The following is a 14,600-nucleotide window of genomic DNA, read 5'->3' as shown; positions in this document are numbered from 1 at the left end:
AGGTTCTCGCAGGGCTCATTTATTTTCATCGGAGAGTGGTTTGGTGGGTCCGAGACCCCCGTGTGGCTCGCCACGTGTGGGTGGGGTGGAGGAGCTTTCGCGTTTTGGATCGGAGTTGCAGTATTTTTCTTCGCAAAAAATCCTGGAACTGATATAACATTCTTACAAGATGCAGCAAAAGGAGGGGCTCGCATCCAAGGCCCAAACTGTTAGTCGTCAGGCTGAAGGGATCCCTCACTATCAATCCACTTCTCGCAGTCCTTGTCGCTGTGCGAGAGGTGTCGACACCAATAACATAGGTTGGGGAGCCGTTCGTACTTAAAAGAAACCCAATGCTGTCTACCGTCATCTAAGGTGATAAGCCGTCCACGACAAAGGGGTAAGGAGATATCAATGGAAACTCTTACTCTGATGAAGCTTCCACCGTCGCACTCGGGGGGGGTCATCTGGGTGCTGGATTACTCCTAACGTTTCACAAAGTTTATGATACCTTTCTAACTTTTAATAAAGTAATTATTGTGTGGTTTAATAGTATTGTTCTTACTTCTCACATGGAATCCTCCACGGGATGGGCATGAATCGAAAGTTGAAACTATCCAATAAATTTTTCTTTTAATATAAAAAGGAAAAAAAGAAAAGAAGAAGAAGGTTTATTTATGATACCACGTGATTTTCACTTATTCTAATCTTAAAAAACTCTTGGCTCTTACTTTCTTTGTTTTCATTTTGCAGTTTTTACGCATTCACTAACTAGCCTTCTCTCTTCTCTTCTTTATTCTATCAGCATTCATGCGACATTCACAAATTGTACGAATTTAAAATGAATTGATATCCAGTGTAGTACCCTAATTAAGATCAAGTACAATACTTATGGATGGTTGAGATTAATAATTTCAATAAGTAATTTTTAATCTTATCTATTAATTAAAAAATGTTAAGAAAAATTAAAATTAAAAATTAAAAAATAAAGTAAAAAAGTGAAACAAATATTGTGAGAGAAAAGTGCGTGAATTGCACTCCGTGGTATCGCACCCGGATCATTTAAAATACCTTCACTCCGCATACAGCTGGAACTTACCAAAATATATATATATATATATATGAGAAATGAAATGAAGTTGGTCTCATAGGTGGGCAATTATTCGGGGGAGGGTGGACTCCAAAGGTTATTAGATTACTGTAAACTTGCAAAAATTATATTATGTACCCGGCATATATGCCGGGTACACCATATAATTGCTCGTAAACTTGCGCGTGAACTTAATTAATTTATTAAATAAATGAAAATAACAAGTTTTTTTAGGAGTTTTTTTTTTTTTTCCTCGATGCGTCAACTGGTGTGACATCTTTGAAAATTTTTCTTTTTCAAAAAGGTCAAATCTTTGATTTGTGTGTGTTGTGGCAGGTCTCATTAGTCATCTTTGGTTTTTGGGTCAAAAGAATAGACAATAGATACATACATCGGTTTTTTTTTTTTTTTTCGTTTTCTATTGTACTTCATTCCTCTCCCATCCGTGTGTTTAACAATTTCCTATTTTCAGTTTTCAGCCATTAATTTTCGGTGTTACTTTGCTTCTTCTTTTCACGATTCATTCTTCACGCTCTACACATTTTGTGTTTTTGGCTACACTACTTCATTTTTTACTGCCAAACTTTGATTTGGGTATTCGTATTCAAGTCTAGTGACTGTTGTTTTCTCTTGCTACCAAACTGTTATTCTCTAAAAAAAAAAAACTAGACTGTTGTTTTCTCTTGCTACCAAACTGTTATTCTCTCTCAAAAAAAAAAAAAAAAGTCTAGTGACTGATTTTGCTTTGCACTCTGCAGGAGAGTAAAGAGAGGTACGGGCTTCTACTATCTATCTTATCTTTGCTTTATAAATTCATGGTAGGGATCCTTCTCAAAACAAAATTCCTGGTAGGGATCAGATTTACTAGTACTTTACTACCCAAATTGATGGTCGGTGTTTTGTATTTAATAGATCTGAAATGGTTATTTATATGCAATGATTATTTGGATATTTGTTTTCACTTTAATATATAATAGTTATTCTTTAGTAATAGTTATTATTATTACTATTTTTTTTATAATATAGAAATTTTATTCTAACTTAATGTATGAATGTAAAATTTCTTCTTAGAAATTTGAACTCTTATCCCACACTCCAGAAGCACTTATATTTGTGAAGTGATCATCACACCAAATGTGTGTGGTGATAATAATAGTCATTCTCTAAAGTAAGAAATACTTATTCTTTTCTAAAATTGGTGTAATAACTATTTTTTAATACAATAACAAATTTTAAAATTATTATTTCTAAAAAAATATAAAATTTTCATATGAATTACGCGTTACTAAAAGTTAGTAACGATCAAACTTATGGATAAGAATATGGGTTCTAACACAAAGGCACACCACAACTCCACTCAAAAACTTCTTTTAAAAGTTACCATGACTTTTGAGTGGAGTTGTGGTGTGCCTTTATATTAGAACCCATTTTTCTCTCCCTTATGTGTGTTGGTTTCTCAAAAAAAAAAAAAAAAAAAAAAAAAAGGCATATCTGGATGGCTGGTGAAGCAATTAATTCAGGTGTGATTCGTGTGAAAGTCAAGATCTAAATTGTGATTGGTGTGGTCGATCTGTCATATTTGTTCCATTTTGGAGATATATACATATTGTCCTTTCACTTCCATGATACATTATTTGTACTTCTCGGTCATTTTGCCATCTTTACTCTAGTACCGTACTCCAAGCTCCCAATCTTGCTTCTTTATCACTCTTATTGAAATAGAGGCCTGTGCTTCTGGCCTCCATTTTTGCTTTGCTAAGTTGATTTCATTTTCCAGTTTCATTCCAGTAGCCTCTTTGCTCCAGTCCATCAATATCCTAAGGAGAGGTAATTTCCTTATTGAGTTTGAAGCTACTTCCACGCACACCACCCAAAAAAAAGGACAAAACAAAACAAAAGGGAGAAGGGGAGAGAAAGATATTGAAACGAGAATGGCCATTGTTAGTGTGGTTGTCGCTATAACTGTTGTGATTTCTACTATGGTTTCAGAAGAAATTGTCAAGTATATTAGCCAGTGGCTCATCGAGAACATGGTTAAACCAGTTGGACAGTTGCTCATTGAGAAACTGGTTAAACCAATTGGACAGTGGCTAGGTTATTTGTTTCACTACAGCAGCAACATTGAGAATATGAAGGAACAGGTAAAGAAGTTGAGGGACGTTAGAGAAAGGGTGCCACTGCCGCATTCGGTTGATGCTGCTACAAGAAACGTTGAAGAAATTGAAACTGATTTTAACTAGTGGTTAGAAAATGCGGATTTGATTATGAGAGAGGCCAAGCAAGTTATTGAAGATGAAGAAAAATCAAAGATGAGGTGTTCCTATGCGATATGCCTGAACTTGAAGCAACGACATCAGCAAAGTAAGAAAGCAAAGAAGATAGTGCAAGACATCAATGAAGTCTTGAAAATTTGGAGATCTAATAAGGTTTTCCATATGGATTACATGAACTTTGGGTCAAGAATGGTAACAGTGAAGGAACTTATGGTGGCATTGGGAGATGCTAATTTCAACATGATTGGGGTGTGGGGGATGCCGGGTGTGGGAAAGACTACATTGGTGAGCGAAATTGCTAAGCAAGTCAAGGAAAAAAAGTTATTCGATGAGGTAGCTATAGCAACCGTGACGCAGAGCCCAGATCCAAAAAAAATACAAGGAGAAATCGCTGACAAACTAGATCTAAAGCTTGATAAGGAAACTCCAAGAGGAAGGGCAGATCTTCTAAGGGTGATGTTAACAGAAGACAACAATAAGAAAATACTTATTATCTTAGATGATATATGGGAGAAACTTGATTTGGATGAAATAGGAATTCCTCGTACGGGTTGCAAAGTAGTGTTAACATCTANGTGACTGATTTTGCTTTGCACTCTGCAGGAGAGTAAAGAGAGGTACGGGCTTCTACTATCTATCTTATCTTTGCTTTATAAATTCATGGTAGGGATCCTTCTCAAAACAAAATTCCTGGTAGGGATCAGATTTACTAGTACTTTACTACCCAAATTGATGGTCGGTGTTTTGTATTTAATAGATCTGAAATGGTTATTTATATGCAATGATTATTTGGATATTTGTTTTCACTTTAATATATAATAGTTATTCTTTAGTAATAGTTATTATTATTACTATTTTTTTTATAATATAGAAATTTTATTCTAACTTAATGTATGAATGTAAAATTTCTTCTTAGAAATTTGAACTCTTATCCCACACTCCAGAAGCACTTATATTTGTGAAGTGATCATCACACCAAATGTGTGTGGTGATAATAATAGTCATTCTCTAAAGTAAGAAATACTTATTCTTTTCTAAAATTGGTGTAATAACTATTTTTTAATACAATAACAAATTTTAAAATTATTATTTCTAAAAAAATATAAAATTTTCATATGAATTACGCGTTACTAAAAGTTAGTAACGATCAAACTTATGGATAAGAATATGGGTTCTAACACAAAGGCACACCACAACTCCACTCAAAAACTTCTTTTAAAAGTTACCATGACTTTTGAGTGGAGTTGTGGTGTGCCTTTATATTAGAACCCATTTTTCTCTCCCTTATGTGTGTTGGTTTCTCAAAAAAAAAAAAAAAAAAAAAAAAAAAGGCATATCTGGATGGCTGGTGAAGCAATTAATTCAGGTGTGATTCGTGTGAAAGTCAAGATCTAAATTGTGATTGGTGTGGTCGATCTGTCATATTTGTTCCATTTTGGAGATATATACATATTGTCCTTTCACTTCCATGATACATTATTTGTACTTCTCGGTCATTTTGCCATCTTTACTCTAGTACCGTACTCCAAGCTCCCAATCTTGCTTCTTTATCACTCTTATTGAAATAGAGGCCTGTGCTTCTGGCCTCCATTTTTGCTTTGCTAAGTTGATTTCATTTTCCAGTTTCATTCCAGTAGCCTCTTTGCTCCAGTCCATCAATATCCTAAGGAGAGGTAATTTCCTTATTGAGTTTGAAGCTACTTCCACGCACACCACCCAAAAAAAAGGACAAAACAAAACAAAAGGGAGAAGGGGAGAGAAAGATATTGAAACGAGAATGGCCATTGTTAGTGTGGTTGTCGCTATAACTGTTGTGATTTCTACTATGGTTTCAGAAGAAATTGTCAAGTATATTAGCCAGTGGCTCATCGAGAACATGGTTAAACCAGTTGGACAGTTGCTCATTGAGAAACTGGTTAAACCAATTGGACAGTGGCTAGGTTATTTGTTTCACTACAGCAGCAACATTGAGAATATGAAGGAACAGGTAAAGAAGTTGAGGGACGTTAGAGAAAGGGTGCCACTGCCGCATTCGGTTGATGCTGCTACAAGAAACGTTGAAGAAATTGAAACTGATTTTAACTAGTGGTTAGAAAATGCGGATTTGATTATGAGAGAGGCCAAGCAAGTTATTGAAGATGAAGAAAAATCAAAGATGAGGTGTTCCTATGCGATATGCCTGAACTTGAAGCAACGACATCAGCAAAGTAAGAAAGCAAAGAAGATAGTGCAAGACATCAATGAAGTCTTGAAAATTTGGAGATCTAATAAGGTTTTCCATATGGATTACATGAACTTTGGGTCAAGAATGGTAACAGTGAAGGAACTTATGGTGGCATTGGGAGATGCTAATTTCAACATGATTGGGGTGTGGGGGATGCCGGGTGTGGGAAAGACTACATTGGTGAGCGAAATTGCTAAGCAAGTCAAGGAAAAAAAGTTATTCGATGAGGTAGCTATAGCAACCGTGACGCAGAGCCCAGATCCAAAAAAATACAAGGAGAAATCGCTGACAAACTAGATCTAAAGCTTGATAAGGAAACTCCAAGAGGAAGGGCAGATCTTCTAAGGGTGATGTTAACAGAAGACAACAATAAGAAAATACTTATTATCTTAGATGATATATGGGAGAAACTTGATTTGGATGAAATAGGAATTCCTCGTACGGGTTGCAAAGTAGTGTTAACATCTAGGAATAAGGATGTATTATCGTCTGAGATGGGCACCCAAAAGGATTTTGGACTTGAAGTTTTACACAAAGAAGAAGCATGGTGTTTATTTGAGAAGTTGTCAGGGTTGTCAGGTGATTCTCTCGTAGATTCAAATTTGCGATCTAAAGCAATTGAGGTATCCACGGCGTGTGCAGGTCTACCTCTCGCACTTGTAACAGTTGCAAAGGCATTAAAAAACAAGCGTTTGTTTGAATGGGAAGATGCCCTACAAAAACTACGGAGGCCGGCCCCTCGAAACCAGAAAAGAATGCAGGAAGTTATATATTCTGCGATAAAGTTGAGTTACAATCACCTTGAAAGTACAGAGCTCAAATCGTTCTTTTTGTTTTGTGCTCAACATCAATATTTTTCTTCCAATAATTATGAAGACATATTAAAAAAATGTTTTGGGCTGCGTTTATTTCATGGCATTAGTACACTGGAAGAAGCAAGAAATAGGACATATACTCTGGTTCGTAGCCTCAAAGACTCTGGCTTAAAAAAAAAAAAAAAAAAAAAAAAAAAAAAAAAAAAAAAACAGTTTCAACTTTTAATCTTCTATTTTAATGTTGTTTTTAATCACAAACCACTATATTATCATCTTATCTTATAGTTCTATCTCTTATAAAGTGTAGAAAAGTATGATCATAAACTTTTTTTTATTAAATACATTGCTTATCTCGATATATTCATAAAGATTTATCAAATCAAAATATACCTATTTAAAGATGCTTCATAAACAAAACGCAAATTGTCATATTGAGAATGATTAACTGAACCAATTTTTTTTTTTTTTTTTTAAACTTGCATTAGATAACTTATCAACAATACTTTTTCCACAAAAACTGCAAAATTTTCCACCCAAAAAAATTATCAAAAACAAATATGAATAAAATCTCATAATTAAGCTTCTATATGCATGCATCCTTATAAAAATTAAAAATTTGGCAATCATGGTAAGCATAAAACTTAAATCCACAAGTGCTATTCAATGTATACCATGTCTGAACTCCACCTTGCATCTGATTTGCAAGCATATATATTCATGACTTATTTTGCAGATACTTAGTATTGTTTACGGGATTCGTCATACTTAGTATTGTTTACAGGATTCGTCACATTTTCATTAGTCTTTGATTTCTGTTCATGCATGTCTTTGTGGTTTTTTTTTTTTCTTTTGATGGCTCTTCCCTCTCATTGCTAGCCAAGTTGCCATCAGGGGCGGCCCAACATAATTTGGGGCCTAAGGCGAAAAATTTATGCGGGGCCTTTAATATGTAAATATTAATTAAACAAAATTATTTAATACTAATCAAATTAAGGTTAATTTAATACATTAAATACATAAATAATACCAACTAGATTAATGCTAATTTCATATAGAGAATTGAATATCATAGTTGAACCTATAAATATTAATAAAAAGAAATAAAAATATATTGCGATTGAAAAGGATACTTTATTTTGGATATAAGACAATGCATAGTTAAATAAAATTGTAATCTAATTTTTAATTTTATATTTTGATTTTAAGAGAGCCTCAATGTAAAGATATTTGAGCTGAACCATAAATCTCGCTGTAGAGGAAGACAGCAGGTATTTTAAATTGCCAGAGCCTTTTACGATCAACTTACACAAATTGTGAAATCTCGGGTCTGTTAATTTGAAAGAGGAAGTTGCCCGATGTTGGTTGTGAAGTAGTATCTCTTCAGAGTGTATAGAGGACAGTTCCAACTTTCCAAGTTGGGGAACACAACCTGCAACAACAATTAATTATCTACTTCAGCAAACTTGTTAAAAGAAATGAAGAAAGCGGTGTCGTATTTGCCTAATACAACAAGGCCCAGACCTCAAACGGTGATGAAGTCCAGACTAAAACATGTCGAAAACTTTGGAGTACCCTTTTTTTTTTTTTTGAGGAGTTTAACTTAAGTGACGCACGCGTGATCTTTTTCTTCATTTAGCTCAAGTTGTTAGTATTTGATTAGACACGTGTTCTAATCAATTGGTTAAAGTAATTAGGAAGTATTAATTCTCTCAAATGGCTAGTTTAGTTAGACTTAAGGAGGAACAGAGCCTCTGCAACAACAATTGATTCACTAAGCATTTTTGGTCACTCTGTTTTCTATATAAAGGAACAGAGCCTCTCATTGTCTTATAAAAAATAAAATAAAATAAAAAGCCTCTCATTGTAATTACATATACTCTCACAGAAATCCTATTTATAGTGAGAGAGTATTATTGTTATTTCATTTGAGGAAATCATCAAATTTTTTATTTGNGTCTGGGCCTTGTTGTATTAGGCAAATACGACACCGCTTTCTTCATTTCTTTTAACAAGTTTGCTGAAGTAGATAATTAATTGTTGTTGCAGGTTGTGTTCCCCAACTTGGAAACGTTGGAACTGTCCTCTATACACTCTGAAGAGATACTACTTCACAACCAACATCGGGCAACTTCCTCTTTCAAATTAACAGACCCGAGATTTCACAATTTGTGTAAGTTGATCGTAAAAGGCTCTGGCAATTTAAAATACCTGCTGTCTTCCTCTACAGCGAGATTTATGGTTCAGCTCAAATATCTTTACATTGAGGACTGTAAGGTAATGGAAGAGGTGCTACTCACAGAAGACTTAGGAGAAGAAGAAATAATTCCAAAGGTGTTGTTCCCTCGACTGGAAGACCTGGTTCTAAAAGATCTTCCAGTCCTTAAAAGATTCTGCGTAGTAAGCAATATCAAATTTCCATCATTGAAGGATATGGTGATAGAAAAATGCCCTAAATTGGAGTCATTCATATTCAAACCTGTTAGTTCAGGCATGACATTGAGCAAAGAACTTAAGGAAGTGAATTCAGAGGAGATCTCTCAAACTGCCATGCAACCTCTCTTCAATGAAGAGGTAATTCTATTTTTATTATCCCCTGTTTTACTTCGTATATATTTTATTTTCTATTATGTTTGTTATTATGATTAGATATGTCAATAGCACACACAGGATGGACCTGCAGGTTGCGTTCCCAAGTTTGAAAACATTGAGAATCTTGCACTTGGGAAACTTAAAAATCATATAGCATGATCAATTAATTGAAATCATATACTGTTAATTTTTTCCACATAGCAGTGGCTAAATTCTTTACACCTTCCATAGCAATATAAATCATGAACCATTAATACCGGTAAAATATTGATAGTCATTTATCTACTGTTAATTGAAGTGTATAGGAAGTCACAAAATAAACACATGACCTTTCTCCTGGTCAAACAATCCTCGAACACGTGAGAGAGACAAGTGTCTCAAGTGAGGTTATTGAAAATTATTTGTGTCCAAATTTATGGAACTAAATTTAGAGTCAGTTTGACTTTTTCTTTTTGTCTAATTTTTTTAAACTTTTTTTAAAAAAAATAAATAACCTAACTTTTAATTTTTCAAAAAATAAGTTTACTTTTTGGTTTTTTGTCACACATTTAACTTAAAATTTACTAAAAACTATATATATATATATATTTAAACACTATGATAATAAGCTACCTAAAAATAAGAGGTTACCAAATGAACACTTAAATATTGAAAATTTGCTAGAACACTATGAACACTATGAACAAAATGTTTGAGGGTTTAGGGGGAAAGGGTTCCAGCTGCGGGGTTAGCAGCATGTTGTGATTATTTCTATAAAAAAAAATATATTGAAAATTTTAAAACTTATTTTAATCGCCCCTATTATTTAATTAAAATTTTTAATGAGACTTTAAATGACTATTGGGTATGGTCTCACCTATTAGCTTTTATGTAGATAGCCAAATCCATTTTAATGGAAAAAATTACTCTAACCTAATCTGAAGTTTTCTAAATTTCATTGACTTCTTTCATTATTTTGAATTGTATATAAAACTTCCTTGAGCACTCGCATCAATACTAGTATAATAGAAAGAAAACCACATTTTAACCAACTAAGTCCAACCTTCACCCATCTTAGACCATATAAAGTTGTGTAAAAATACATAGTTGCTACAGTAACAGTATAAATTTACACTATCATTATTAATTTTGTATTTATTTTTTATTCTTTCTTTGCATAACTTAAGGATGAAAGAAGAGAGAGGATAATGGTTGTTGTGTGTGAAGAAATATAAACAATTAAAAAATCAAGAAAATTGATAATTTAATGAGATTTAGTGTAAAATATATAATTTGATGTGGGTTTATTTTGAAAAGTTAGAATGTAAAATAGAAAAAGTAATTTCTTATCCTAAAATAAAAAGAAATTTTTGCACGAACTAATACGAATGCTCTTCAAAATAGACTATTATCTCTCAGAATTGAGATTAGGTGCAATAACTCTCAACGGCTGAGAAGAAACTTCCAAATCTTAACTATTGAATAAAAAAAGTTATAAAATTTAAAAAGTAAAAAAAAGAAAAGATAAAAAAGTAAAGATGGTAAAAATATTTTATGAGTGATGAGGGGGAAATTGCACCTAATTCAAATCTTGTTAGCTTAACACCATTAAAACTTAAAAGTCACTATCCAGAAATTAATAAATTTATATTTTTTACCATGACTTTCTAATTGAAATTATCATTTACCCTTGAAAACACATCTTCTAGTTACTTTTATCTTCCCCTGTGAGGTTGTGACTGAAATCTAGTCCCTCTCTCTCTCTCTCTCTAATCCTTACATTGAAACCCCCGCCCCCCTTTTTTTATCTTTCCCTTTTCTTTGATTTTGATTTTCCCACCCTCGAGGATTGAGGTGTGAGCTTTGGTTGTATGATGTGGGTTTGGTGGATGGTGGCGGATTTCTAGAGGTGTTTGAGTGAGTTTGATGTGTAGATAGATGTGATTCCAAAGCTGGTGGTTGATTAAACAAAGAGGGGGAAATCAAGTTGGTTCAACCACTGGCATATCGGGTTTACAAGCTTTGACGATTCAGTGAATTAGATACTTGGGTTTTTCTTGAGTATTAGGTGATTGTTACTTGATGATTATAGGAATTCAAAAATTGGAATCACACTTACCCACGCATGTGGTATTGAAATTTATTCAGGTCTCTAATTAACATATATGCTTATGCTATGGCTGAACAAGTAGGTGGCTAGTTAGAGGCTGTTCTGGGACAGATTTGAATAAACACTGTAAAAAATATTTGATAAATTTCCTGTAGAGCTATATGGAGAGGAAGGTGTATTGTGCCAAGGAGAAGAACAACTGGGTGGTAAACAAAAGAAGCTAGATTTGTCACAAATCCTAAATTAATCATCTTTCGTTACTGACTTTTAACAATGTTTAAGGGAGAAAGTGTAGTTTATTTTGGAAGAAGGAAAGTAAGGTTTGTACAGTCCAAAACAATGAAATTCTAAAGAGAGAATCTAACAGTGTTTAGCTAGATTGAAGAACAACAAACAATTGCAGAGAGAGAAGAAAAGGGTAAAAGAGAGAGAGAGATATCAACGAGAAATTGTATTTGATCTTGCTTAATTACATTCTGGTGCTAGATACAGTATTTATACAAGTAAATCTCCCTAACTGAATAAAACAGAACCCTTGGAATTATGGATTAGATCCATGAAAGGTGGAATTTGTTGAGTTGGTTGATCACAGCTTCCTACCTAAAAAGCCCGCCAATACCAACTGATTCTTGAATCTTCAATAGGACACCGTTTGAGCAATACCAATACATTAGCTATTTACTTGAATGAAACGATGCGTCTGACTGCCTTTTGTCTTCAGACTTAATGAAAGGGTGTGTTTAGCTTTATCATCTTCAACATATAGCACAAATAGTATTATTAAAACATTAAAAATTAATGAATAAAAATAAGATGCAACCCGTATTTATAACCTAACTATTTGGCTGGATCATAATGTGCTGTTTTAATGAATTTATCTTTAGATGGCTCCTTTCTCACATTGCTTGCCAAGTTGCCTCAAATGAAACTTTAGGTTTGTCAAAAATGCTGTCTCTTTAAATAGATTTGCTGTGATCTTTATTGAAGAAGAAAATGTGAGTATATGTTACAATGAGAGGCTCTGTTTCTTTATGTAGTAAACAGAGCAATCAAAAATGACAATCTTTTTTTTTTTTTTGGAGAAACGTATTTTAATATTGTCTTTAATTCCAAACCACCATATTTTCATCTTACAGACCTATATACATTGACATCGTTTATAGGATTCGTGACATTTTTCATTACTCTTTAAGTTTTGTTCAAGTCTTCGTTTTCTTTTTCTTTTTTTTTTCTTTTTTTTTTTTTTTCCATCTAGATAAATTCCTTTAACATGTTGGGACCATATTCACAAAAATTTGTATGCAAAACCATAAATACCCTTTTTATCTAAACATAGAATTCATTGGCGTCTTTCATTAGTTTTATCAAAAACTCATGGTATGGGTCGTGCAGGTTGCATTCCCCAATTTGGAGTCATTGTTAATCTCCCATATGCCTAACCTTGAAATTATATGGCATGACAAATTCGCCCCTGGCTCTTATATGAAGCTTCAGTCAATGGATGTTCAATTCTGTGAAAGTCTTATGAACATCTTCCAAGTTAATATGTTGTCAAGGTTCCAGAGCCTGGAGTCCCTTGTAGTAGGGGATTGTGGTTCGCTACAAGAAATATTTGAATTAGAAGGGCAAGAAGTTACGGAAACCCGAGCAGTAACAGTGACTCAGTTGAAAAAACTATTTATGCATCGTCTACCGAAGTTAAAGCGTGTATGGAATAAGGACCCCCAGGAAACGTTCTCCTTTACAAATCTACAACAAATAAGTGTTTGGAAATGTGAGAGTTTGAAAAGTTTGTTTCCAACCTCCATGGCCAGATGTCTCAAGCAATTGGACGATCTTCGAATAGCCGAATGTGGGATTGAGGAAATTATTGAACAGGAAGAAGGTGCAAAAGAAGATGCGAGATTCGTGTTCCCTAAATTGACTCTCTTGATACTTCGAGAGTTGTCAAAGCTCAAGTGGTTTTACCGAGGGGTGCATACTTCGGAATGGCCGTTATTGAAAACCTTCGAGGTGTCTGGATCTAACGAAATTCAGACATTTGCTTCAAAAAATTATAGAATTCAAGAACAAGATGAACAGAGTCAACTAGAGACATCCATTCAACAACCACTTTTCTTGGTTGAAGAGGTAAGAGACTAATGGTATAACATAAATTATAGTTGATCCCTCTCAAATAAGAAAAATTGGTCTCAAATTTGAAATTTATTATTCATTTAATTACATCTATTTTTTAATAATTTGATTAAATTATGTATATTTTTAGAAAAGTGCTACATACACAATATTTTCACTGCAAATTCTAAATGTTATTGGTTGTTATGACAGGACAAAAAAAAAATTTAAGTTATAGATTCAAATTAGAACCAATAGCAACTTATCACCTATGATTTGTTGTGAAAATGTTATGGAAATAACACTTCTCATATTACTGCTTCCTAATTACGTCCAATAACCTAGTTAAAGGGAAATAACACCAATAATAATAATAATAATAATAATAATAATAATAATAATAATAATAATGAGTATCCTGTATTTATAACCTAGTTAGTTAAAAAAATCATTATTCTTTCATGTTTTAAGAAACTCCATTTTTAGAATCCCCTCTCTCACTCCAAAAAAAAAAAAAAAAATGTAGATATGTGACAGGATCATAATGTGCCTTTATAATGAATTTATCTTTTGATGACTCTTCCCTCTCATTGCTTGCCAAGTTGTCATGCCACTATTTTCAAATAAAAAATTTGGTTTAGGTTTGTTAAAAATACTCTCTCACTATAAATTGGATTTCTGTGAGAGTATATGTAATTACAATGAGAGGCTTTTTTTTTTTTTTTTTATAAGACAATGAGAGGCTCTGTTCCTTGGTATAGAAAACAGAGTGACCAAAAATGCTTTAGTGAATTAACTGTTGTTGCAGAGGCTCTGTTCCTTCTTAAGTCTAACTAAACTAGCCATTTGAGAGAATTAACTACTTCCTAATTACTTTAACCAATTGAATTAGAACACGTGTCTAATCAAATACTAACAACTTGAGCTAAAAGAAAAAAAAAATGATCACGCGTGCGTCACTTAAGTTAAAACTCCTCAAAAAAAAACAAAGTGGACGAAATGGGTAACTATTTTTTTTTCTATAACTATTTAGTTAATTAGCCCGGTTCAGAAACAATATTGATTAGTAGCACCTCGAGTCTCAGAAAGTCGAGTTTGGAACTCGAGCTTCTGAGACTCGAGGTCTATGTGGCGTCTACGTGGCGTCTACGTGGACCTCGAGTCTCAGAAACTCGATTTTCAAATAAAAAATCTAAGTCCCTCATCTACCAACCAAAATACCCAAAAAAAAGAAAAATTAAATCACAGAGAGACAAACCAAAATACCCAAAAAAAAAAAGTTCAGATCAGAGAGAGAGAGAGAAAGAATCTAGAAAAAGATGCTGAAATACCTGTGCTCATCAGAAAAAAAAAAAAAAAGAGAAGGCCGGCAACCCCAGGCCGGCGCAACCGGCGCCGCAGCGCGGCCAGGGTCGCGCGCGACCCA

At 33.6% G+C, this 14,600-nt stretch overlaps 1 protein-coding gene across 2 annotated transcripts in view; it reads left to right on the top strand.

The window, feature by feature from the left end:
* LOC111998942 (disease resistance protein At4g27190) overlaps nt 1-14,600 on the top strand; it is a 164,027-nt gene that overhangs the window by 109,879 nt on the left and 39,548 nt on the right. Inside the window, exon 7 of one of the 2 annotated variants that reach the window (XM_065775893.1) lies at nt 12,452-13,189. The exons of the other annotated variant lie outside the window; for it this stretch is intronic. Within the exon in view, the coding sequence (XP_065631965.1) occupies nt 12,452-13,189 (738 nt within the window). The remainder of the gene's footprint in view (nt 1-12,451; nt 13,190-14,600) is intronic. 2 annotated transcript variants of the gene reach the window in all.

Source organism: Quercus suber, unplaced genomic scaffold, assembly GCF_002906115.3.
Source record: "Quercus suber isolate HL8 unplaced genomic scaffold, Cork oak 2.0 scaffold_121, whole genome shotgun sequence".
NCBI lineage: Eukaryota > Viridiplantae > Streptophyta > Magnoliopsida > Fagales > Fagaceae > Quercus > Quercus suber.
Note: the sequence above shows the minus strand (reverse complement) of the source record. Positions and strands in the feature narration are given on the sequence as shown.